Source organism: Mauremys mutica, chromosome 7 (genome assembly GCF_020497125.1).
Source record: "Mauremys mutica isolate MM-2020 ecotype Southern chromosome 7, ASM2049712v1, whole genome shotgun sequence".
Lineage (NCBI taxonomy): Eukaryota > Metazoa > Chordata > Testudines > Geoemydidae > Mauremys > Mauremys mutica.
In genome coordinates this window covers 33,681,151-33,706,904 of record NC_059078.1, presented here as the reverse complement: position 1 = coordinate 33,706,904, position 25,754 = coordinate 33,681,151, and the positions used below count along the sequence as shown (strand labels likewise).

The 25,754-nt window shown below is 43.7% G+C and overlaps 2 protein-coding genes across 4 annotated transcripts; one reads left to right on the top strand and one right to left on the bottom strand.

Moving 5' to 3' along the window:
- Nucleotides 1-6,560: 6,560 nt before the first annotated feature.
- LOC123373700 lies at nucleotides 6,561-16,057 on the top strand. Of its 3 annotated transcripts, XM_045022778.1 has the most exons (5): nucleotides 6,561-7,345; nucleotides 7,469-7,534; nucleotides 9,775-9,894; nucleotides 10,033-10,194; nucleotides 15,830-16,057. In XM_045022778.1, exons 1-5 carry the CDS (start codon nucleotides 7,291-7,293, stop codon nucleotides 15,847-15,849), a joined length of 423 nt encoding a protein of 140 aa, XP_044878713.1. In that variant the 5' UTR covers nucleotides 6,561-7,290; the 3' UTR covers nucleotides 15,850-16,057. The 3 variants fall into 3 exon arrangements, with proteins under 3 accessions (XP_044878713.1, XP_044878710.1, XP_044878711.1); XM_045022775.1 differs by lacking the exon at nucleotides 15,830-16,057 and having other exon boundaries at nucleotides 10,033-10,798; XM_045022776.1 differs by lacking the exons at nucleotides 7,469-7,534; nucleotides 15,830-16,057 and having other exon boundaries at nucleotides 10,033-10,798.
- Nucleotides 16,058-17,306: 1,249 nt separating this feature from the next.
- LOC123374043 (uncharacterized protein F54H12.2-like) lies at nucleotides 17,307-18,614 on the bottom strand. Its single transcript, XM_045023450.1, has one exon. It carries the CDS (start codon nucleotides 18,612-18,614, stop codon nucleotides 17,307-17,309), a length of 1,308 nt encoding a protein of 435 aa, XP_044879385.1.
- Between the last annotated feature and the right edge of the window lie 7,140 nt (nucleotides 18,615-25,754).

Genomic DNA, 25,754 nt, shown 5'->3' with positions numbered 1-25,754 from the left:
GTGTGAAAAAACACCCTCTGCAGCGCTGCAAATTGCGGCGCTACAAAGCGCCAGTGTAGCCAAAGCCCCAGCGCTGGGAGCGCGGCTCCCAGCGCTGTCCGTTATTCCCCACAGGGAGCTGGAGTACGGACAGCGCTGGGAGAGCTTTCTCCCAGCGCTGGGGCTTTGACTACACTTAGCGCTTCAAAGCGCTGCCGCGGGAGCGCTGCCGCGGCAGCGCTTTGAAGCGCTAATGTAGCCATAGCCTAAGATATAAACTTGTATCACTGATGTAAACATATTAAGTGGAGGCCATTAAGGGTGCTCCAGAAACAATCAGTTGTAAATGGCCTTAGTTACTTGAAAGCCTTCCTGTGTAGGTGTGGGCCAGCCCATGGGGAATGGAGACTGGGGGTGGGGGGAGTGTCTTACAGTGACATGTGACCATGTCACCTGATAATAGAATCCATCTTAAATCTGGTACTTTTCCATTTAGAAGGAAGGGTGGGAACCCAGAGAGACAAAAGATTCCCGCCTTGTGCCAAAGCTACAGAAAGGGGTGGAGCAGGACAAAGGGGGCTGCCAGTCATGAGAAAACCCCTGCTTACCACCTGAAATGTCTGCTGGAACTAACAAGGTATTACCCATCAGCCTCATGGGATCCTGGTAAGTCCATACATAAATTGCCAGTCCTTTATGCCAGAATGCCTCACCTCTAAGTCAATTGAGGCTGACGCTTAAATTTGACGCTACATAGGTGAAAACTACCCCCTCATTGATCACACAGGGAGAGGGTGATAACAAGCCTGATCGATTGAGGCAGATCAAAGATGATCAAGGATGATCCAGGAAACAAAGGCTCAAACAGTCCCCAAACACACAAATCAAATCCAACTGACCCTGTGTCCAGGTTCCCTCCCTACTCTGAACTCTGGGGTACAGATGTGGGGACCCACATGAAAGACCCCCTAAGCTTATATTCTACCAGCTTAGGTTAAAACTTCCCCAAGGCACAAATTCCTTTCCTTCTCCTTGGACAGTATTGCTACCACCACCAAGTGATTTACACAAAAATTCAGGGAAAGGTCACTTGGAATCCCTGTCCCCCCCAAAATAGCCCCCCAAGCCCCTTCACCCCCTTTCCTGGGGAAGCTTGAGAATAATATACCCAATTGGTTAGCAATGTGAGCACAGACCAGACCCTTTGTCTCAGGACACTGAAAATCTATCAGGTTCTTAAAAGAAGAACTTTATTATAAAGAAAAAAAGTAAAAGAATCACACCTGCAAAATCAGGATGGAAGGTAACTTTACAGGGTAATAAAAAGATTTAAAACACAGAGGATTCCACCCCTGGGCTCAGCTTCACAGTTACAAAAACAGGAATAAAACTACCTTTGTAGCATAGGAAAATTCACAAGCAAAACCCAAAGATAACCTAATGCATTTCCTTGCCCTACTTACATTTTTTGGTAATTTTAGCTGGATAATTCCAGGGATATTTTCAGGAGATGTTTTACCTGCTTGGTCTCTCCCTCCCTCCGGAGAGAGAACAACAGAGAGAGAGCACAAACAAAACCTCCTCTCCTCCCCTCCCCCCCAGATTTGAAAGTATATTCTTTCTTCATTGGTCCTTCTGGTCAGGTGCCAACTAGGTTATTTGAGCTTCTTAACCCCTTACAGATAAAACGATTCAGTACAGCTGCCAAGGAGGGATTTTATGCTACTCATTTCTCTATGACACCCTGTAACTTTAAAAAACCTGAAGGGGAAAGAAAAGCACAAACAGCCAAACAAATTAACTCACCCCAAGATTAGTACTCACACCTTGTTCGTTCAGCAGGGGGACCTCCGTCTCTCCCTCTCAAACGCTCCTGTTTGCTAGTTCCCCTTGGTCGCTTTTTAAAAAATTAAAAATTGAGTCTAGGAGAAAGAAACTAGAGAGCAAGCAAGATGAAAGAGGAAAAAAACTGTGGAAACTGTACCGTTTAACAGAAATAACTAGACCTTGGTGGGATAACATTGCCCCTTTTAAAACAAAACACCTTATTTAAAAAAAATGCATTGCAGTAGTATCTAGAAGCCAAACAAGTTCAGAGCCACGGAGCTAGGCAGTGAACAAAGATGTACAGAACCTGCTGACTTCCTTACATGAAAATGTGTAACACTACAGCACGAAAGCTGACTTAATAGGGAAAAGATACCTACAATACTGTTAAGCAGTTAAAATGATTATTTTCAATTCAGTGCTTATAGTCTAACATATACAGAGGGTAATAATCCCTCTGTATAGCACTCATGTGACCAATGGGTGCAGTTCTGTTGTACAAATACATAATAGGTGAAGACATTTTTTCACAATATAATACCATATCTGCCTGTTGATCCTGTCAGTTATCACAAGCTGGGCAAACTTGTTCTTGGTCAGTCCTTGGATGGGAGCTCTCCAAAGTGCTGTGAGAAGTGGCGTCTGTGTCCATTGGCTTGAAGGAATAATGAAACTGTGAAGAGATTTGTGCATCAAGAGAATCCACTATTCATTATCTTCCCCAGTCTGACTGTCAGTCTTGTTTTCCCTACAACTGGCTTGTATAGATGCTAAGTAGGTGGGCATTGGTGGGACCATAGGATGCAGGCTCTTGGTCATATAACACCACGCAGTGTTAGGAGACACCGCTTGTCCAAAAGCAGGAGGAAAGAGGTAATGCATGATTGTGTGAAGTAATGTCCTAGTTCTACTCAGTTAGCAGCCAGCACCAACCATATTGTGTTATTCAGGAGATGGGGGGTTTTGATGGTGGTTATACTAGACAAAGATGACCCTTGCGCCTCCAAGATTTGACTGAAGAAAAAATGATCGAGAGCCTAAAATGTTTGAACCGACAACATCAATTAATGCTAACACAAAAGAGACTTAAATTGTTTCTAGCCATCCATCTTTCAGAGGCAGTATCTACATATTTCTACAGAACCGTAGGTGTGACTGGTACTTTAGAGCTAGCACTGAAAGAAAAGGCAAATGAGGTGGAGAGAGGATTCTACCGAACAGACACCTGGTGCTTCATACTTACAGTAGCTCGTCCCCATTTTGCTTGTTTTATTTGTATGAATTTATGTGTTCAGTTAACATGTAAGAGTATCCCAGGCAGAGGAGAAGGCAGTGGAGAAGGAAGAGGTAGCAGTAAAAAGCTAGTCAAACCAGCAGTTATAAGGAAGGATCTGAAGGGGAGGGAGATGATCTGGTGTGCAGGAGGGTGAAGGTTGTTCCAGGTGTAAGGGGTAGTGTGAAGAGCCATGGGAGAGACCAGAGGTTTACTAAGGTAAAAGGAATTTGCAAAGCACAGGTCACAAAGGGAGGGTGTGTGCAAAGAAGGGTTGAGATGTGGGCAGGGGTGGAGCTGTACATAGCCTTGAGGTGTAGCTAGACAGGAAGTGATTTAAGCGATTAGAGTAGGGGGTGATGGTGTTGTCAGCATACTGGGGAAGGAAGATCAGTTTAGCTGTAGCATTTTGAATGGATTACAATTGAGCGGCGGGGAAGCAGGAGAGGAGGAGCTTCCATTACTCCATATAAGAGAGAACCATAGCAGGAAATGTTCTGGCAGAATGGGTTAAATTTGAAGGTGAGCCTTAATGTAGGGCCCCCCACAGCCAACTCTGTTCTCTGTAATTTGGTTGCATTGGTCATGGCAATAAGGTTTGTTCCACATTTACTTCAGCTCCTGTAGATGAGGTAGCTTTATATACTGTATATAAATGTAATTGATGTTGACTCCATTAAAAGGCCTCTCCTAATATGTAATTATGTGTTGTTTGTGTGGTTAGGAATGTGCTTAAAATGAGAAGTATAGTGTGTGTGATGAGGAATGATTATTAATGGGGAAGAGAAGGAAGGAAGGAAAATAACTTGAGCACCTCCTTCCCTCTCAATATTTTATTCATAAAATAGTTTTAGCATGTCTAAAATTTCATGAAAGTTCTCTAACAGGCAAGTTCTGTGTACACCATGTGACTTTAGGTGCAATTGTGCAACACACCATTCATTGTGAGGCCTGTGTGTTTATCCAGAATATGTATGCCCTGGCTACCTTCATAAATAAAATGTTTAGAAGAAATAGCAGAAACATAAAAGGAAGCTAATATGCAAACACTTTGAATCATGTAAAGTAATTCAAAATTGGATAAGCCATGTGATTCCATACCACTCATCACTTGTAGTGTTGTTACAGTGTATAAGATCAACTGGCAAGTAAAGACAGTTCTGCTTCCTCCTTTATCCTCCCAGAGAACGTAGCTTTTTCAGAAGCATTATTAAGGGGCTGGAAGACATGTCTCCACATTGTTCAATAAAGACTGTTGTGGTTTCTACACACAAACATTAACAGATAGAGTCAGGGTTCTGGTGTTGTACCATTTGGCCTTCAAGACCAGCAGTACGACAGCCTGATTCCTCCAGTAGAGCTGCATGCCTACGGAGGGGTGTGTGCATGTGTTTGTATGGTTTGGGGGCGGGACTGCCTGGATGCCTGTGTAGGTGTTGGGGGGAAGGGGCACCTCACCTGAACAATGGGTCCCGGTGAGGACTTTGTGGGTCTTTCCTGTTCCCCAGCTGGTGGGAGTGGATGTCAGGGCCACCCTTGACATGTATGTGGAGAATACTTTAAAGATGTGTGTTGCATATTCTGATATCAGGAAAAGCTATTGGAGTTGAAACAGAGTCCCCATTATTGCTAAAACAAAAGGAACTGTGTATCACACTCATAATTGGTGAGTGCTCCATATCCAGAAGTTATTGGGATATGGTAAAGTGAGCCTGTGCCAGAACTTCATTCCAAATGAGGAATTTTCCCTAATGGACATGGCTGTCAGCAAAGCTGACAAGAAGTTAGCCAACAGACTAGGACATCTGGTCTAGCAAGCGTCTAATGATCAAAAACAACTCATTCTGTCAGCAGGGAATTGAGGTGAGTAGTATAAGGGCCCTACCATCAATCAAACCCTAACCCCGCCCCTTGACCCCTGTAGCCCCTCCCACCTGTCACCGGAAGTCCCACCCTCTGGGGGTATTACTTCCGGGGTCAAGATGGCCACATGACCGGAAGTGAGGTGGGTCATGTGACCCCTCTAAGAACTCCTCCCACCCCCCTCTACCAATCAGGAGGGGTTTCGTCCCGGAAGGACCACCCCCCAGAAGAGATTTGCCCAATCAGGGTGACTTCCGGGGCGGGTGACCGGAAGCGAAGTGGGTCGTGTGACCCCTCTAAGAACTCCTCCCACCACCCTCTACCAATCAGGAGGCGTTTTGTCCCGACAGGACCACCCCGAGAGGAGATTTTGACCAATCGGGGTGACCCCTCTAAGAGCTCCTCCCAAGGCCCTCCGCCAATCCGAGTGCAGCACCATTACCCCATAAGTCCCAGCGCCGGACAGAGGAGGCCATTTCTTACCAAGCACACGTGTTTTAGAAAAGCGTGGAAAGGCTGCCGAGAGGAAACATGGACTCCTTCACCACCCCCGTCAGAACTTCAGACTTTGTTTTAGCCCCGAGGGTCTTTGACCGTCCACGGAAAAGACGTTACATCAGCGACAGTTCTGAGGAGGAGGGTGTGACTTTGGGGAGCCCTTTGGCCCAGCCGTTGTTGGATACGCCGGACCCCGACCCCAAAACCCTCGTGAGACACCCCGAGGAGCCTGATGGTCTCTCTTTGTCCACCCCCTCAGATTGCCACTTGGGAGAGTCACCGGTGGACAAGGCAAACGGAAAAGAAGGCGCTCAGGTAAATGAATGATTAAGAAACGGCGGCGGCGGTGGTGGGGGTAACGAGGCTAGGAACCGGGGTTTGTGTAAAAATTAAAGAAAACCAACCAAGCAGCTGGAGTACTTACACTGTTTCTTTTTTTTTTTTTTTTTTGAAAATTTTTAGCAGCTCGACGATGCCTTTCTAGAGGACCCAGAGCCCCTGGACAGCGTTGCATCAAGCAGCGAAGATGAACCGGGCCCACCATGTTTTTGCTCAACACCAATACAAATTGTTGAAGAGGGCTCCGAGGATGATGGGTTTGAGGAATTTAGGAGGAGGCTTGGCATAGAACTATCCGAGCCAGTGCCACGTCGTGAGCGTAAAAAAGTTATGCGGACTATTGTACGCGTTGCTGTTTATGCTGTTCTTAAACACTGCCTTAGGGAAAAGCTTTTTGAAGATTGTGAGGGCTGTGCTATAGATGCGCCAGCCCAACGACACCATGACTGTGTGACTTGGACTTCAGTGGATATAAACTGCAAGCTCCGGGCCCTGTGTGCTGAGCTGTGTTTGGAAAGCTTATTAAACACTGTTATTGCCATAGGTTATGCTATGCAATGTCTGTACCTAACCCAAGAACATTTAGCACAAGGGGTGACTTTGATAAATGCTGTGCAATTCAGTGAAGACCCTGACCGTGTTTTAAAGAAAATGACCAAGCCGGAAGATGCCTGCTTACAACGTTATATTGATCGTCTAGTTCGCACAAAAAGTTACAGAACCCTGCTTAAGAAAAATACTATTTGTAAGAAATCTAAAAGGCTTAAGTTAGAGAATGGTGAGGAGGCAAACATGCGATATAAAACTTGGTAGCTGTAAATTTAAAAAAAAAGGGGGTTGTGATTATTGTGTTTTGTTAGAAGGCCTTTTGCCCTTAAGTTTTAATGAAGCATCTTGGTTTGTTTTGAAGGAGTTGTATGTCTTTTTAAAATAAAATAGTTTGTGAGAATTAGCTTTTGTGTTTTTGTGCTTGTGTGTGAAATGTATGTTGTGGGAGGGGGGGAAATATCCTTAAAAAAAAAAATGTGCTTACAATAAAAAAAAAAATAGAGCCAGGACTAGTTCAGACATGTTTGAGTATAATACAGTTAATATGGAGATATACTTATCTCATAAGACCTGCCTTTTTACTAGCAGGACCAAATATTCATTTTTACCCCAGATCAAGGATTGAACTTACAACCCTGGGTTTACCAAACCATTACTCAAACCACTGAGCTATCCAGGCTCTGTTGAAATGAATGGATTTAAGCATACACAACCCTCACCCCCACAACCCAGCTCACAAAAGGGTGTGTTGCAGTTTACCTGTGGTGATTAAATTAACCTTTTAGCAACTATTTGAAAAACAATGGGCATGAGAGGCTATAAAAATCTTAGGTGTGCTGGAGTTTGTCCTTTTTAACAGAAAACCTTCTTGGAGAGCTGCTGGACTCAAAAAGAGGTAAGACCTTGTGCCTTTAACTCTGAAACTATAAAGCCACTTTTTGCCCAGGCTGTCTTAGTAAATAATGGTGCCTGTATGTATTTCAGGGGTGGATCTGTTTAGCATGGAACCAGGCCAAGGTAAAAACCATTTTAACTATAGTTGTGCTTAATACTGTTAAAAAAAAAAGAAAAGTATTACCCAGGTTGTATAGGGATTTGGTGGTAATACTAACATGTTTCTGCTTGCTCTATAACCTGAAGGCCCAAGCACACATGGGGGGGAACAGAACAACCATGTCCCTGCAACACTTTATCCCATAGTAAAAGGTAACTTTTTTTTTTTAAACTGCCTTTTAAATGCATGGTTTGGGGCTTCTTTTTGTTTGTTTGTTTGTTTGTTTGAAAAGTAACATGTGGCTTTTTGAAAAAAGTGTGTGTGGCTGCAAGCATGATTTGGTGTGTGTGTGTGTGTGTGTGTGTTATAAAGCTGGGGCATAGGTTTTTTTAAAAGTATTTGGTTTTTACTGTACATAATGTGGGGTTTGAGGAGGGGGAAGGCCCAAAGACATGGGTTTTTAAATGCCTGGTTTGGGGGCTTTTTTTTTTCTTGTTTGTTTGAAAAGTAACATGTGGCTTTTTGAAAAAAGTGTGTGTGGCTGCAAGCATGATTTGGTGTGTTATAAAGCTGGGGCATAGGTTTTTTAAAAAGTATTTGGTTTTTACTGTACATAATGTGGGGTTTGAGGAGGGGGAAGGCCCAAACACATGGGTTTTTAAATGCATGGTTTTTTTTTCTTTTTTCTTGTTTGTTTGAAAAGTAACATGTGGCTTTTTGAAAAAAGTGTGTGTGGCTGCAAGCATGATTTGGTGTGTTATAAAGCTGGGGCATAGGTTTTTTTAAAAGTATTTGGTTTTTACTGTACATAATGTGGGGTTTGAGGAGGGGGAAGGCCCAAAGACATGGGTTTTTAAATGCATGGTTTGGGGGCTTTTTTTTTTCTTGTTTGTTTGAAAAGTAACATGTGGCTTTTTGAAAAAAGTGTGTGTGGCTGCAAGCATGATTTGGTGTGTTATAAAGCTGGGGCATAGGTTTTTTAAAAAGTATTTGGTTTTTTACTGTACATAATGTGGGGGGTTTATGGGGAAGGCCCAAACACACATGGGTTTTTAAATGCATGGTTTTTTTTTTTTTCTTGTTTGTTTGAAAAGTAACATGTGGCTTTTTGAAAAAAGTGTGTGTGGCTGCAAGCATGATTTGGTGTGTGTGTGTGTGTGTGTGTGTGTGTGTGTGTGTGTTATAAAGCTGGGGCATAGGTTTTTTTAAAAGTATTTGGTTTTTACTGTACATAATGTGGGGTTTGAGGAGGGGGAAGGCCCAAACACATGGGTTTTTAAATGCATGGTTTGGGGGCTTTTTTTTTTCTTGTTTGTTTGAAAAGTAACATGTGGCTTTTTGAAAAAAGTGTGTGTGGCTGCAAGCATGATTTGGTGTGTTATAAAGCTGGGGCATAGGTTTTTTAAAAAGTATTTGGTTTTTACTGTACATAATGTGGGGTTTGAGGAGGGGGAAGGCCCAAACACATGGGTTTTTAAATGCATGGTTTGGGGGCTTTTTTGTTTGTTTGTTTGTTTTGAAAAGTAACATGTGGCTTTTTGAAAAAAGTGTGTGTGGCTGCAAGCATGATTTGGGGGGGGTGTGTGTGTGTGTGTGTGTTAAAGCTGGGGCATAGGTTTTTTTAAAAGTATTTGGTTTTTACTGTACATAATGTGGGGTTTGAGGAGGGGGAAGGCCCAAACACATGGGTTTTTAAATGCATGGTTTGGGGGCTTTTTTTTTTCTTGTTTGTTTGAAAAGTAACATGTGGCTTTTTGAAAAAAGTGTGTGTGGCTGCAAGCATGATTTGGTGTGTTATAAAGCTGGGGCATAGGTTTTTTAAAAAGTATTTGGTTTTTACTGTACATAATGTGGGGTTTGAGGAGGGGGAAGGCCCAAACACATGGGTTTTTAAATGCATGTTTTTTTTTCTTTTTTCTTGTTTGTTTGAAAAGTAACATGTGGCTTTTTGAAAAAAGTGTGTGTGGCTGCAAGCATGATTTGGTGTGTTATAAAGCTGGGGCATAGGTTTTTTAAAAAGTATTTGGTTTTTACTGTACATAATGTGGGGTTTGAGGAGGGGGAAGGCCCAAACACATGGGTTTTTAAATGCATGGTTTGGGGGCTTTTTTGTTTGTTTGTTTGTTTTGAAAAGTAACATGTGGCTTTTTGAAAAAAGTGTGTGTGGCTGCAAGCATGATTTGGGGTGTGTGTGTGTGTGTGTGTTATAAAGCTGGGGCATAGGTTTTTTAAAAAAGTATTTGGTTTTTTACTGTGCATAATGGATTTTTTTAAAAAGCAGTTTTGGTTTTTATTTTGCAAAATAAGATGTTTTTAAAAATTGTTTGTTGTAGGGCCAAAAATGGATTATTTTGTGGTAAAGCTATGATTTTTTTAAAATAGAAAAACACCCTACTGAATGAAATATATAATTTTTAAGTTTTACAAGATGGTTTTATGTGTTTGCTCACAGTACAGTCAAAACATGAGAAATCCTTAGACCAGAGGGAAAACAAACTCAAAAGAAAAAGGAAGGAGACGGCTGAAAAGGAAAATTCACCAGCATCAGTGACTGAAGGATGCATGAAGCCCTGTAAATATACTTTGCTTATTGGTTTAGTTGTTCTATGAGCTTTTGTATTTTAAGTAAATACATAGGTATGGGTGAGAGAGTAGATGGTAAAGTTCAGTTTTTTTTTGTAAAATGTTATGGTTTTTTTCTCCCTCATAGGCAGGGGCAACCTTTCTGAAAATGCTGTTGTCAGCGCTACAAGGACAAGGACACCTCCTCCAGAACCACTAAAGAACCAGGAATCTGCTTTGAGACCTTTAACAACGCAAAACAGCCCAGACCTCATATACGTGAAACCCAAGGACAAAACAAAAGACTCTGGTAAAAAACCACCACACAAACACAACTCCAGTTCCTCAGCGGTCACCGCCACACCAAGCCCTGAGGAAACTGTGAGCGAAAATGCCCACGTTCACAACCCCAGAGCACGCACTCTAGGGGTTCTGAAGGTGCGCAGACCTGGAGCATGTAGTGTATGGGCTCCATATAAAAAACCATGGACTAGAAGCTTCTGCAATGCCGAGGTGTTGCAACCACACAAACACGATTCCAGTTCCTCAGCGGCCACAGCCACACCAAGCCCTGAGAAAACTGTGAGCGAAAATGCCCACGTTCACAAACCCGGAGCATGCGCTCTAGGGGTTGTGAATAAAACACCGAGCACTGACAAAACATTCTCCCAAAACCATAAGCTCGCCGCAGCTCCCCCGAGTTCTAGTGTTTGGGAAGAGTTTGATGCTTCCATCAGAAAAGTGATGGATGCTGTATCCTTGGGGAGTCTAAAAGAACGGCCTTCTAGAAAGACTTGGGAAAAATATGATTCTTTGTTCAGAGCAATGCTGAAAGACAGGAGGGTTGGAAAGGGTGTCTCTAAGCAGGCATGACTAGTCGTGGAAAGGGGCCTGGGTAAAAGGGGCACCCTCCAGGGTTCACACCAGCTTATGTGTAAACAAAAGGGGGGACAGCGCTTGGGGGATAAACAGATGGCTGCCAAAAAGTTCCAGGCCAGGGTGGTTGTAAAACTTTTAAAAAGGGCTAAAGAGTTCATGAGGAAAAAAAAACAAAAAGAGATGCCTCCTACTGGAGGCTCTCAGACTGGCTTCTCTGAAAATGGGAAGATGGAATCAGACTCTGGTTTAGTAAATTCCCCAGAGGGCTCTCTAGATGGGCCCCGTTCCTCTCCCAATGACCCTCAAATAGCATCTGATGTAGAAGATGTCGCTAACGATCCTGTAGAGGAACCCCCAAGTAACCCCGAAAATGCAGAGGTGTATATGGAAAGAGTGAGAAGTTGGCAACGTGAATTACTTAGATTCGGGGGGTCGGTATATTGTGAGGAATTTCGTCAACCTTGAGCAAATAAATTCAGCTCAGCAGGTTGTTGAAGCCATACACCGGGGAATACAGTCGGTCCTCGATGACATTAATGGTAGGGTAGGCCCTGATGATTACGTTCAGTTACGTTTAGAGAGCCGTAATTTAGCTAACGCTTTGTTTTCAGTCAGAAGAACTAGGGATGAGCTATCTGCTGAGGATTTCTTAAATCACACCTCAAAGCTGCTACAGAGCAATAGAGAGTTGCATCTCGATGGGACATTGCGCCTTGTTGTGACAGTTGTAAAAAACAGGGGTGGGGGTGCTCGTAGAGTTTTAAATTCTATTCTGAGTAGTCAAATTATTCATAAAAAAAGACAGTGTTTGGTAGACCTGACTTACGCCGGTACCAATCTGTGTTTTGCGGGTGGCCTTTTGGCCGTCATGTCCGATCGTAAACCTACGGACGCGAAATTGTTAGCGGAGGCGAGAAAGTTGCATGAGCAACTGGGGTGGTCAGATCAAAAAAAGGTTCTGTTGAGTGACGTAGCAAAGTTTGAACAGCATTTAGGAGTGAACATACAGGTGGTGCTGTATACGGAAAAAGGTGGCTGGGGCTTTTTCAAAACAGGAGGCCTAGCGTACCCCAAGACTTCTTTCATCCTGTTGCACGATGAGCATTACTATGGAGTTCTGGATGTGAAAAAGTTGTTCGGAGCGAAAAATTATTGTGAGTTTTGCCATACGGTGTACAGTCACGACCACTCTTGCAGGTATCGTTGCCGCCTCTGCTTGAGTGTAACGTGCTCAGACAGCGTGGGCGTGCAGCTGCGGTGTCCTAGCTGTAGACTGTATTGTCGATCCAAAGAGTGTTTAGACAGACATGTCGACTGTGCGTCAAAAAACCAAGTTGAATGCCTGTCTAAAACTTTATGTGATAAGTGTCAGTCTTACGTGAACAAGCGGCATAAGTGTAAAGGGAGACGATGTAAGCAGTGTCAGGGTTCGATCGTTGGTGATGTAGACAGTCACTTTTGCTTTATGGATAGCCTTAGAAAGCCTGAATCCTCAGAAAAGTATATCTTTTATGATTTCGAATGCATGCAGGAGACTGGGGTGCACACTCCCAATTACATTTTTGCTACGTCCTTAAAGCCCGAAAAATCCTGGGAATTTAAGGGCGATGAGTGTCTGTCTGTCTTTGTTAAGACCTTTATCGGCAAAGAGTTTCGGGACTACACGTTCCTAGCGCACAATTCCAAAGGTTATGATGCGTATTTCATCGTTAGGCAGTTACTGAAGGAAAAGATGTGCATAGAACTGATTACTCAGGGTAGTAAACTAATGTGCGTGGAAGTGAAGGCCCTGGGGATTCGTTTTATAGACTCTTTAAACTTCTTGCCCATGAAGCTTAGCAAGCTACCGCAGGCAATGGGGTTTGAAGGGTGCAAAGGGTATTTTCCCCATTTTTTTAACACTTTAGAAAATCAAAATTATGTGGGGCCTATGCCCGGTATGGCACACTATGGTGTAGAAAGCATGATGCCCGGAGAAAAAGCAGAGTTTCTCGACTGGTATCAGGACCACAGTTCTGAGGTGTTTGACTTGCAGAAAGAGCTCGCGTATTACTGTCAGCAGGATGTCAAAATTTTGAGACAGGCTTGTATCCTATACAGAGGAGAGATTATGAAAATGACGGAGAAGGGAAATGTAGTAGAGAGAGAACCTGGTAAATTCACCGAGATAAAACTGTGCATAGATCCATTCCAGTACATAACACTGGCATCCGTTTGCATGGCTATGTACAGGTTTATGTTTTTGGAGCCTAACACGGTAGCTCTTCTCTCTCCAGACAACTATCACAGGCAGAAAAAGAGATATTCGACCCCGTCTATTCAGTGGCTGTTGTATACCTCTCACAAAGAAAATATACAGATACGGCATGCTTTACAGGGTGGGGAACTACAGGTAGGCCCCTACTTTTTAGACGGTTATGTCGATGTTGATGGGGTACGCACAGCCTTTGAGTTTAATGGATGTTTTTTCCACGGCTGTGTCACCTGTTATTGTGAAAAAGCACAAAATCCTATGACGGGGACATCTTTTGGGTTTCTTTATTACAAGACGCAGCTCAAGGCTGACTATCTGAAACGATTTGGTTTTGTAGTGAGGACTCTTTGGGAGCACGAGTGGGAGGTAATGAAAGAAACAGACAGGGAGTTGGCAGACTTTTTAAACCGAGCCCAGTTACCCCAACCTCTTGTGCCTAGGGATGCTCTTTTTGGGGGGAGGACAAACGCTATCCGTCTGTATTACAAGCCTAACCCCGGGGAAGAAATCCACTATTATGACTTTACCAGCCTGTACCCTTTTGTAAACAAAACCAAAGAATACCCTATCGGACACCCCGATATAGTTTATGACAAATTTGGACCCCTGGCAAATTATTTTGGAATCGCAAAAGTTAAAGTGTACCCCCCACGAGGCCTCTTTTTCCCATTGTTACCTGTCAGAGTGGGTGGCAAGCTTATGTTCCCGCTATGCCAAACCTGTGCTGAAACCGAGCAGCGGGAGACATGTGCCCATACTGACGAGGAGCGGGCCATCCTGGGGACTTGGTGCACGGTGGAATTGAACGCGGCCATAGCGAAGGGGTACGTGGTGGCTAAAATCTATGAAATCTGGCATTTTAATGAAAAATCTGATAAACTCTTTTCAGAGTACATAAAATTACACCTCCGCCAGAAACAAGAGGCTTCGGGGTATCCCAGCTGGTGCACAAACGAGGAAAAACAAAATAAGTACGTCAGCGATTTCTACCAGAAAGAAGGCGTGCATTTACGCCAACACGAAATCAGATCAAACCCTGCTAAACGCCAAATCGCTAAACTGTTTTTAAATTCTCTGTGGGGTAAATTTGGCCAAAGAACCAACCTACCCAACACCAGCATCGTGAGAGACCCTGATGAACTCTTGCAGTACCTATTTTCCCCCAATTACGAGGTTTCATCCTGCGAGTTTATCGATGATGAAACAGCGTGTGTGTCTTGGAAGCATGCAAAAGAACGGTACACGGTCTCTGGCAATACCAATGTTTTCATAGCCTGTTTCACCACCGCTTATGCCCGCTTAGAATTATACAGCCTCCTAGACGGTTTGCAAGAGCGGTGCCTGTACCACGACACTGACTCGGTGATATTTGTGAAAAGGGAGGGTGTCTGGAATCCCCCTCTGGGGGATTATTTAGGGGACCTCACAAGCGAGATTCCACCAGATCAACACATCACCGAGTTTGTGTCGGCAGGTCCAAAAACATACGGGTATAAGCTGTCTGGAGGAAAGGCCTGTATGAAAGTCAAAGGTATTACCCTAAACGTAGCAAACTGTGAAAAGGTCAACTTTGACAGTTTGAAAGACCTAGTCCTGGACTACTGCCCGGGTCTGCGAGAAAACACCTCGAAAAAGATAGAGGTGCAGCAGCCCTCTATTGTAAGAAACAAAAACCAGTGGCAAATAGAGACAAAAACCCTTAAAAAAACACAAAAAGTGGTTTATAACAAGAGGGTCCTAGGAAAAGGTTTTACAACCCTGCCCTACGGCTTTTGAAAAAAAAATGGATACGAGGTGGAAACACCCCTTTTCTGCAATTCTAGCGGGGCCTAGCAACTGCGGAAAAAGTTACTTTATAAAAAACGTGTTGGATAATGCCAAACAAACACTGTCTGTTATGCCTGAGAATATCGTGTGGTGTTACAGTTGTTGGCAACCTCTGTATAAAGAACTGCTCTGTAAATATCCCTTTATCAATTTTGTGGAGGGGTTGCCTGATGCTTTGGATGATGACGGTTTGTTTCCTACTAATAAAGTAAATATGATTATCATAGACGATCTGATGAACTCTGCTTGTGAAAGCGATGAAATTGAAAAAGCTTTTACCAAGTACGTGCATCACAGAAACCTGAGCATTATGTATATAGTTCAGAACGTATTTTGTCAGGGAAAAAAGAGTCGCACGATTAACCTAAACACAAAGTACATGGTTCTGTTCAAAAACCCCAGGGACAAATTACAAATCACCACGCTCGCTCGGCAAATGTACCCCGGCAAAGCTCAATTCTTTCTAGAAGCTTTTGAGGATGCTACCAAAAGACCTTATGGCTACCTGGTGGTGGATTTAAATGCTTCCACACCAGAAGCTTATAGACTAAGAACCGGTCTTTTCCCTCCAGACTGGCCGGTGGTTTATACTTTAAAAAAAACAGCAGCTGGGTATAAAAAGAGATGACTTATCGGCAGGCCCCTTTTTAACAGCTGGGGCTGCTGACTGAAAACATGTCTAGCTGCGTGAAGAGAAACCTGGGCCTTTTAAAATTACTTAGCAAATCGTCCCCGCAGCAAAGGAGGGCTATACTGTGTTCGGCCTCTGACGATCTAGTAGCGGCCATTTCAGAAATAGCGCTCAATACCTTAAAAGGAAACGTACCTTTGACACAGAATCAAGTGCGTGTGTTAAAAAAGAAACGCACGCTTATAAAAACTTTGTGTAATAAGAGCGTTTCGCTTAAAATAAAAAAGCTTCTGGTAAAGCAGTCTGGGGGGTTTATCGGGCCTCTGTTAAGTTTTGCTATCCCTCTGATAACAGGGCTTTTAACTAATCGATAATGGAGTATGCAGAAAAAATGTACCTGGTGCCCAGCCACCAGTTGGAGCAATTAAGGGCATCCCCTCCGGCAGAGGAAAATATCAGAACAACAGCGACTCGCTTACTGGACGCTGAAATGAAGTCTGTTCTTCAAAGAACTGACCTGGCCGAATACGAAAAGGCTAAACTTTACAGCGCCGTGCTTCAAAGGTACCTAACGTACGTGAAGCAAAGCGATGCAGATAAAGGGAAAATAAGTCTGTTTCTACCGGAACAGGAACAAAGCGTAACTGCCAAACCCCCAGAAACACCAAAGAACTCAGACTCGGTTGCTCAGGAGGTGCTGGATAACGTGAATAAGCGTTTTAAAAAAAATGCAATAGTATTGCTAAATAAACTGGGCCAGGATAAAAATCTCTCTTCGTGGGACGATAAAGGGTCTTTTGTGTACAAAGGCTCTGTGGTTAATGGTTCTAACATGCTTGACTTAGTCAGGGCCGTCACCCAAACGCGCTCTGTACCTAGCAAACGTGTACCTAAAGGATGGGATGTGTTTATGAATGCCATGGCGGAACTGAACGTACCCTCTTCCGTCATGGGCAATGCGGCCAACAGAGACCTTTTGGAACGCCTCAAGGCCTCGACCGCTGACACCGGGGCGGATCAAGAATCCGTGACCCCTTTTTTGCCCTATTAAAAAAAAAAAAAAAATTGGCTAAAAGAGCCCAGTGGCTCAGTGTGTAATGTTTTTTTTTTCACATTCTAAAATTTTTAAAACTTGTAATGTTTTGCTTTAAATAAAACATTTCTATACTTTTTAAAAAAAAATCTGTGTAATTTTTCTCAATTGGTCATTTAAAAAACAAAAAAAAACCCCACCAAACATCAATTTCTTTAAACCCCACACTTGGGGTGTTTTATTGGGTAACACGGCTATAAAAATCATTACAAGATACACACGTCTGGGCTTGTTGAAACATGTTTTGAGCAAGGCTAGGCATGCCCAAGAATTTAAATTTACTCTTTACAAAATTCATTACCATCCGGTCATTTTGCACTAAGTCATTAGAATACAATTTTAAAAGCCGTTCAAAAGATAAACCCTTGCTACGATGATGTAAGAAAAACACGCAGTGATAGCCACAGGCGACGGAGCGGGGGTCTTGTAATTGTCTATTGTGAAACACCAGGTCTGTGGCATTTTTGTTTAAAAATTTCATAATGCTTTTAGGAAACAACACGCTGTTCGGGGGTTGCCCATATGAGTCAAAAAACTCTCCACGGTTACGCTCCGCCAGATACAGGGCGAGCCAGTGTTCACCCAGTTGGTTGTGCGGATGCGTGTTCACCACCAAACCTAGGGGTCTCTGAGACAGCTTGCCTCCAGGGAGCCAATCACAAGGGAACACATCTAAGAAATTCTTTTTCGTGTAAGGATCCGTTGATAAGACACGTGAGAGCTGCACGGTGTCCATGTTCACATGTAGTCAAACAGAACGTTTCTTCTCTGATTTATCTCTATGACATTGTCAAAAACCCCATACACGATCATATTAACGGTGACTGTCAAAGCCTTTCCAAAACGTATTTCTGCTCTCAGGTTCCCAGTTTTAATTAGGGAATAATGATCTGCACATTCCTGGTCGGGAGACAGGTCAAAGGCAAACAAGGTGTAACCCTGTGCAAACTCCTCCCGGTCAATTAACAAAGAACGATCTTTCATGTGTTTACCAGCTGTCTGTACCAGATTCATGTATTCTCTCACGCAGCGTCCTGCCTCGAAGTCCGGTTGCAGAGGCTTGGTCGGTACCTGTTCACCATCCACATACAAGGCCACAAAATTTATATCGTAATGTTTAAAATGAAAGGGATTTTTAGTGTAACTTCCGCTAAAGGCATCGTTATCCACAAACCCTAGGACGAGCATTTTGGGTAACTGTCCCAAAAACAGGTTCTCCTGGTTACTGACCCTGCTGCCCGCAGGGATGCTAAACACTTTCATTCCCACACGGTCCACGGGGTATTTAGCATTAGAGGCAAGCAGGGCCTCCGCGTGCCCCAGACGGACACCCGGGGCCACCCGTACTTTCTTCACAAAAAGGGACGCTGATACAATGCGCAGTTTAAAGCCTTCAGCCGCGCTGCCCATTAAACAGAAAGCGTCTTTACTGCGCGTCAGTTTAATTTTCACATCCACTCCGTTTAACAAAAGTTTTTCTTGAAAAAACAGGTCACTGTGTAGATGGCCCAGCAGCTCTACCGTTCTGCTTTCGGCCGTCAGCTTTGCACGCCTCACAAACCCTAGATTCCTTCCATCCAACTCTGTTTTTTCATGTTGTCCAGCAGTGTCTTTGTAAAACAGACCGGCAGAAAATTGCGTGGCGAGGGTGTCATCGCTGTAATTGAGCACTGATTCTATAAAGGCCCTGTAAGGATAACAATTGTTGCTTTGGCTTACAAGGCGGTCTCCCAGAGTAACATCCAACTGGCTGAAAATAGAGGCCACAGGGTAATTCACCAGGCCCACTTCGGCGTCCGCGGCAAGTTCGGTTCCGTCTCCTTTTACAATCTTGCAACACAGGTAAAGCAGCGTGTTGTTTAAATCCATATAATCTATGCCATTCCCTGCTATAAAAAAGTCAATGGGGGCAGACTCCGTAACGGCCGATAGAGGTGGCACCTCAATGTAAATGCTTTTTTCGATGCTGGTCTGCGTAGGGGCTATTTGAAACAAGTCTAGTTCGGATTTGGCGCACTCTTCAGACCCGCAGTGAACAAAAGCCATATCGATTAAAATATGTCTCTTTTAGCAGGCAGCGCGCGTCTCCTCTTTTGCCCAGGCTTCCTCTTGGACTTTCGTTTATGGCTGGCCCTGCGTGTCAAAGCCCTTCTTTTAAAGGGTTTCGGGGGACCTGTGCGTCGCGGGTATGACGTATTTCTCTTTCTCTTCCTCCTTTTAATGTACATCAGCCCCGCTCCTTCCTGTGAAGCTGTATTCCCCACCTTCTCCAGAACAGCCCGGGAGACATGACCTACCACGTCTTTAGCTATGTTTTGAGCGGCAGTTTTTACGTGGGGTTTAATAATCTCTAGCCCTCTCCTCAAAAGCGGTACAGCTTTTCGAAAGAGGCTACGAAATATTCCACCCACACCAGCCCCGTACATCACGGGGGCCCCATGATATCCAGGAAGGGCATATCCAGCCTGGGCTTTGTAATAGTTCCTGTAGATGGTGGGGTCGCCATAATTTTTTACGATCGCCATAATAGTGTTTTGCTTTTTTTCTTTTTAGAAACCTCGCTCTCTCCGCGGTCGCAAATGCAGCTTGACGATCACCTTGCCAAAGCGAAATGAAACGCCTCTGTTCTGATCTGTCTTTATTTCAATGGTAATGGTGTCGATGTGGTGTTTACTGACAGGGACGTAATGAGGTTTATCATAGGTGATGGTAACAAACTCATTGTTCCTTCCTCGGACAGGGACGCAGCGTAACAGGGGAACAGAAAAGTCCCCCACAAACTGGTACTCTACGATATCCGTGTACAGATACAAGGAGTTAAAACCCCCTGTGATGTCTGCCGAGAAGGAAAATTTTTGGACGTTGCGTTTGGGGCCCAAACCCAGAATGTTAGCTAGCTCCCCGCCAGTAGAAAACCCGTACATAAAATCGGTAGATTTAAGTCTCACTTTTCTGCCCACAGGGTCGTAGTTCATGACCACCTCAGGTGGTCCGGGGTGACGAGCCACGGCGCTGTTCATATGCTCCAGTAATTCAGGTATGGTCGAGTAATAACCTCGTCGTAGGATAAAATTCCACGTCTTATCGCCAAAGGTGATTTCAAAAGGGGTGTCTTCATTGATAGTATTCCAGCTGTGCGGGTATTGTATTTCCACTAACCCCACCTCCCAGGCACCAGGGAGATCCAAGGGCTTAATTAGCCGTATTGTAAAGTTCGAGATGGTGTTTTGGGGAAAAACTGCAGAGCTGGCATTGCTGGGCAAAGTGATGTAAAACCCGCCATCGCTCATTATTAATTTTTTTTCTTCTCTGTCTTTTGCAGGAGGATTTTTTTTTTCTGTTTCGTGTCTAAATGTCACAGAGCTGAGAAGCTTCCACCCAGCTGTTAAATTTATCAGGCCAACCCAACCATTTCACCAGTAGCTGTTTTTTTCTCCCTTTTCCTTTCTCCGCTAGAATTTTTTCAATCCTATAAATCCTGTCTCGTTTGGGGTTTACTTTTTGTAATTCTTCAGGGTAAAAAGATCCAGTCACTGCCTCACCCTCATAATCTTTTAATCGGTATACAGGTCTTTGGCTCCTGGTTAAGGCTTCATCCACTATGAATATCTCATCGGTAAACATCTGTTCATAACCTTTTTCAAAAGCGCCTTTGGTTTTAGATAGTCTCACGTGGTCACCTTTTCTAAAAGGGGCAACAACCCGTTTTATTTTAAAACCATCTCCGTAAACCGTTTTCCATACCTTCAGAGAATTTGAAGGGTTAACATCAAGGGGTCTGGTACGTATAGTTCTGTGAAAGCTCTGGTTGTAACTCTTTATAAAGTCAGGTAAGACGTCAATGTAGCGAAAGGTGTTATGGGCTGTAAAATATCTCCACATCCTAGTTTTTAAAGTTCTGTTAAATCGCTCCACAACCCCTGCTTTGACTTCATTATTAGTAACAAAATGGTGAACCCCATGCCGCTTTAACAATCCACTTAAAGGTTTGTTTAAAAATTCTTTCCCCCGATCGGTTTGTAATTTTTGAGGCACGCGACCTTCGCTGAAAATAGCTTTAAAGGCCTTGGATACTTCACCACCCGTCTTGTCTTTTAGGCCTAAGGCCCAGGCATATTTGGATAGAATGTCTATCACTGTTAAGATGTACTTAAAACCGCCGTTGTGTTTGGAGAACCGGTGCATATCCACCAAATCTGCCTGCCACTGCACATCCACATCTGAAACAATGGTCTTGTTTCTTTTAAAATGTATTCGAGCCGGTTTGTGTAAAGTGTAAGCATCCTGGTCTGAAAGCCAAGCTGTTACTTGTCTTCTATTTAAAGTTTTACTATGCTTTCTAGCCTCTCGAAAAAGAGGGTTCACTCCGCCAAAGCTCCCAACTTCCCTGGGATTGTAATATATTTTCTTTAAAAGAGCCGTCGGCGTAGACATGACTGCTACTGGTACCGTCTTTTACTACCACAAGTATGGAAATGGACACGCTCATATTGACACATTTAAATAAATTTTATTAATTGCCTGGTTTAACATAATCTTTTTTTTTTTGTTTGTTTTGTTTTTACAGACAGCTGTAAAATGGACGCCATCACCCCCACGGTAAGTCTGAGCTGGTTCATTCTTCCATTTTGTTTTTACAGAGGGCTGTAAAATGGACGCCATCACCCCTGGTAAGTCTGAGCTGGTTCATTCTTCCATTTTGTTTTTACAGACGGCTGTAAAATGGACACCATCACCCCTGGTAAGTCTGAGCTGATTGATTCTTCCATTTTGTTTTTACAGACGCCTGTAAAATGGCCACCATCACCCCCCTGGTAAGTCTGAGCTGGTTCATTCTTTTACTACCACAAGTATGAAAAATGGACACGCACACTCATATTGACACATTTAAATAAAAATGTTATTAATTGCCTGGTTTAACATAATCTTTTGGTTTTGTTTTGTTTTGTTTTTACAGACGGCTGTAAAATGGACGCCATCACCCCCTGGTAAGTCTGAGCTGGTTCATTCTTCCATTTTGTCCTTTTTTTTTTTTTTTTTTTGGCTTAAAATCTGTGAAAAGGACATGAGCAAAAACAGCTGATGTTCGATCTATTTACTCCCACCGGGTTACTGATACGCAAGTTCTTTAAGGCGTCTAGAAAGGCATTGTCGAGCTGTTGAGAGATTTTCAGAAAAAGAAACAGTATAAGTACACCAACTGCTTGGTTGTTTTTTTTTTTAAATTTACACAAACCCCATTCCTAGCCTCATTACCCCCTCTTCTACCGTCGTTTCTTAATCATTCATTTACCTGAGCGCCGTCTTTTCCGTTTGCCTTGTCCACCGGTGACTCCTCCGAGCGGCGATCAGGCTCTGAGGGGGTGGACAAAGAGAGGCCATCAGGCTCCTCGGGGTGCCTCACGAGGGTGTCGGGTTTGGGTTCCGACGTATCCATCAACGGCTGGGCCAAAGGGCTCCCCTCGGTCACTCCCTCCTCCTCCTCAGAACTGTCGCTGACGTAGCGCCTGCGCCACATAAGTATGGTGCTTGGGTCTAAAACAAAGTCCGAAGTTCTGACGGGGGTGGTGAAGGAGTCCATGTTTCCTCTCGGCAGCCTTTCCACGCTTTTCTAAAACACGTGTGCTTGGTAAGAAATGGCCTCCTCTGTCCGGCGCTGGGACTTATGGGGTAATGGTGCTGCACTCGGATTGGCGGAGGGCCTTGGGAGGAGCTCTTAGAGGGGTCACCCCGATTGGTCAAAATCTCCTCTCGGGGTGGTCCTGTCGGGACAAAACGCCTCCTGATTGGTAGAGGGTGGTGGGAGGAGTTCTTAGAGGGGTCACACGACCCACTTCCGGACCGCTCACCCCAACCCAGAAGTCACCCTCATTGGGCAAAATTTCCTCTCGGGGTGGTCCTTCCGGGACGAAACCCCTCCTGATTGGTAGAGGGGGGTGGGAGGAGTTCTTAGAGGGGTCACATGACCCACCTCGCTTCCGGTCATGTGGCCACCCCCGGAAGTCACCCTGATTGGGCAAATCTCTTCTCGGGGTGGTCCTTCCGGGACGAAACCCTCCTGATTGGTAGAGGGGGGTGGGAGGAGTTCTTAGAGGGGTCACATGACCCACTTCGCTTCCGGTCACCCGCCCCGGAAGTCACCCTGATTGGGCAAATCTCTTCTGGGGGGTGGTCCTTCCGGGACGAAACCCCTCCTGATTGGTAGAGGGGGGTGGGAGGAGTTCTTAGAGGGGTCACATGACCCACTTCGCTTCCGGTCACCCGCCCCGGAAGTCACCCTGATTGGGCAAATCTCTTCTGGGGGGTGGTCCTTCCGGGACGAAACCCCTCCTGATTGGTAGAGGGGGGTGGGAGGAGTTCTTAGAGGGGTCACATGACCCACCTCACTTCCGGTCATGTGGCCATCTTGACCCCGGAAGTAATACCCCCAGAGGGTGGGACTTCCGGTGACAGGTGGGAGGGGCTACAGGGGTCAAGGGGCGGGGTTAGGGTTTGATTGATGGTAGGGCCCTTATACTACTGAGGTGAAAGAGAAATAGTGACATAATTCAGCCTCAGCTGTGAATTTATTCCTGAAATCAACAGCTGGACTGTAAATTACAGGATGCTTCAATTCTTATTTGGAACTATTTGGCGTATTTTTACAGTTTACTGGGATGGGGAGGGGGGAGGAAGAGAGAGAAGGGCGGGGCTTATCTGATAAAATTCCAGCAGTGCTTTGCTATGTCTTGAGTCTGGCACAATTCTTCAAGTGTGCTTCAATTGAAATACCTACCTGAACATCAGAAAGACCTAGTTAAATACCCATCTGATCCTCAGGCTGAATGAAATAGCCAGCTGATCTTGATTACAGCCCTAACTTTGATCCCAATATAGCTATTCCAACTGATCTTTGTTTGGACAAGAATTTCAGATCAGGCTGAATTTTATGAACTAAGTGGGTGGAGAGACTTAAAGTTCAATTTTACTGAAATTAGTAAATCCAGCGTCACCTGTACTGTTTTGAAGGCCCAGGCTGTGATACCACACTCGGATGATGAGGCAGCAGTTCTAATAATCTGCTGAAAACTTCTGAGATTGTCTTTAAAAGACATGATTTTAGTAAATATCTTTAATCTTCATTCAGTATGGTTGGAAAGTCACACAAAGGTAATTGAAAAGTAGTTTACAGTTAACCTTCTCTTCAAAGAAAAAGATGCAGTAGCTGGAAGGCAGCCATACTTCATAGCATATTAATTTTGTCATTTTGTTTTAGGCTGCACAACAAAGACGGTAGAGAAATCCCAAAATGTTAACATGGATCTGTTGTGACTTTTATAAGATAGAGGCTGTATGTGTGTGTATTTTTGGGGCACCAGATAATATGTCCAGCTGCATGGGTATAACCGGTAAGAACCAGCTATGCCTAAAAGTGATTTAATAGAGAGACACACCAAGGTAGAATCTGATTTCACCAGTGATTTTCTCAGCATCTAAATAGCTGGGTCACAGCTGACAATAAGCATTTCTCCAGATTCTAATTCATCTATGTTCAGATAAGAGCTAGAAAGACTTTGCAATAGTGTCATCTAGTGACTTCCAGTAGTGTTATGTAGTCTATTGCTTGTTGTGGCAGTACCATAAACTGTAGATTGGAGTGAAGTATGTAAACAGTACATCAGTTGTCAGTTACTTAGAAGAGTGTAATTTCCTTGAAAACACCACTTTGAGAATCTTAAAATATGAGCTTAAATAACAGTTTTGAAAATTTATCCTGTTTTAGACACATGTCCTTTGTTCATGTGATTATTTTTATTGTTTGTTGTTTTTGGTTTTCAGTTTACATTAGTTTCTTTGCTATAAAAGACATTAATTATTTGGGCAAAAATATCTGTGTAAAAAAAGTTGAAAGAATCCTAGTATGATGTTGCATTCCATATGGTGTATGGAAATATGCTTATGAATATGATGTAACTGGAATATGCTTTTTGCAAAAGGTCTCTTGTAAGGTACAGTACAAAACTTATAATCTACTGAGTGTGTTCATCCTATTTGTATGCACGTATCGTTCTTGCATCTGAAGCTAGAAATACGAAGTATAACTCTGAGGTCCTATTGTAATATTGTGGCAGTGCACCCCATAAGGCTTTATGGAAATATGCTTATGAAAGTGTATATGACATAATTGGAATATGTTTCATGCTACACATGCCATGTGACACATCTCTGTAAAGGTTATGATCTACTGAATCTATTCATCCTATTTGTATGCATGTTTCATTGTTGTATTTGAAGTTATGAATGTTGTTTGTGTACTTGCTTGATTTCTAAGTAGCCTTAGTAAAGCATTTGGTCAGCTTCTTGAGAAAGGAATGCACAAATTAAGTGCTCAATCAAGAAGCACTTAAAGGACAATGAATCTTGGAAGGCTCCAATCCACATAAGAAATCTACCTCAGGACGTTCAGGGTAGCATGTAAACAATGGCTGCTGCCTGTAAAAACGGAGTCATGCATGGACATATGACTTGCCCAGGGGACTCCAAAACTCCCTCTTGGAGCTTGCATAGGAGAGAGGAGGGGGTCTCCACCCACAAGAGAAAGTCTATTTAAACCCTTGGGAGACCCTCCCTTTTGTCTTCAGCTGGCTCAAGAGATAGCCTCTCCAGCCCCAAGGATACCTGAAAGAAACTGGAACCAAGGACAGTAACTAATGGAGCTGTGAGTGATTACTGGACCCAGACTAGCAGGAGACTAGTCTGTAAAAGGAAGCTTACTGGAACACCACTGAGGGTGAGATTTTGTCTGTATTCAGTTTTCTTATTGTATTAGTCTCAGACTTGCGTGTTTTATTTTATTTTACTTGGTAATTCACTTTGTTCTGTCTGTCACTACTTGGAACCACTTAAATCCTACTTTCTGTATTTAATAAAATCACTTTTTACTTATTAATTAACCCAGAGTATGTATTAATACTTGGGGGGCAAACAGCTATGCATATCTCTCTGTCAATGTTATAGAGGGTGAACAATTTATGAGTTTACCCTGTATAAGCTTTATAAGGGCAAAACGGATTTATTTGGGGTTTGGACCCCATTGGAAGTTGGGCATCTGAGCATTAAAGACAGGAACACTTCTTAAGTTGCTTTCAGTTAAGTCTGCAGCTTTGGGGCACATGGTTCAGACCCTCAGTCTGTGTTGGAGCAGAC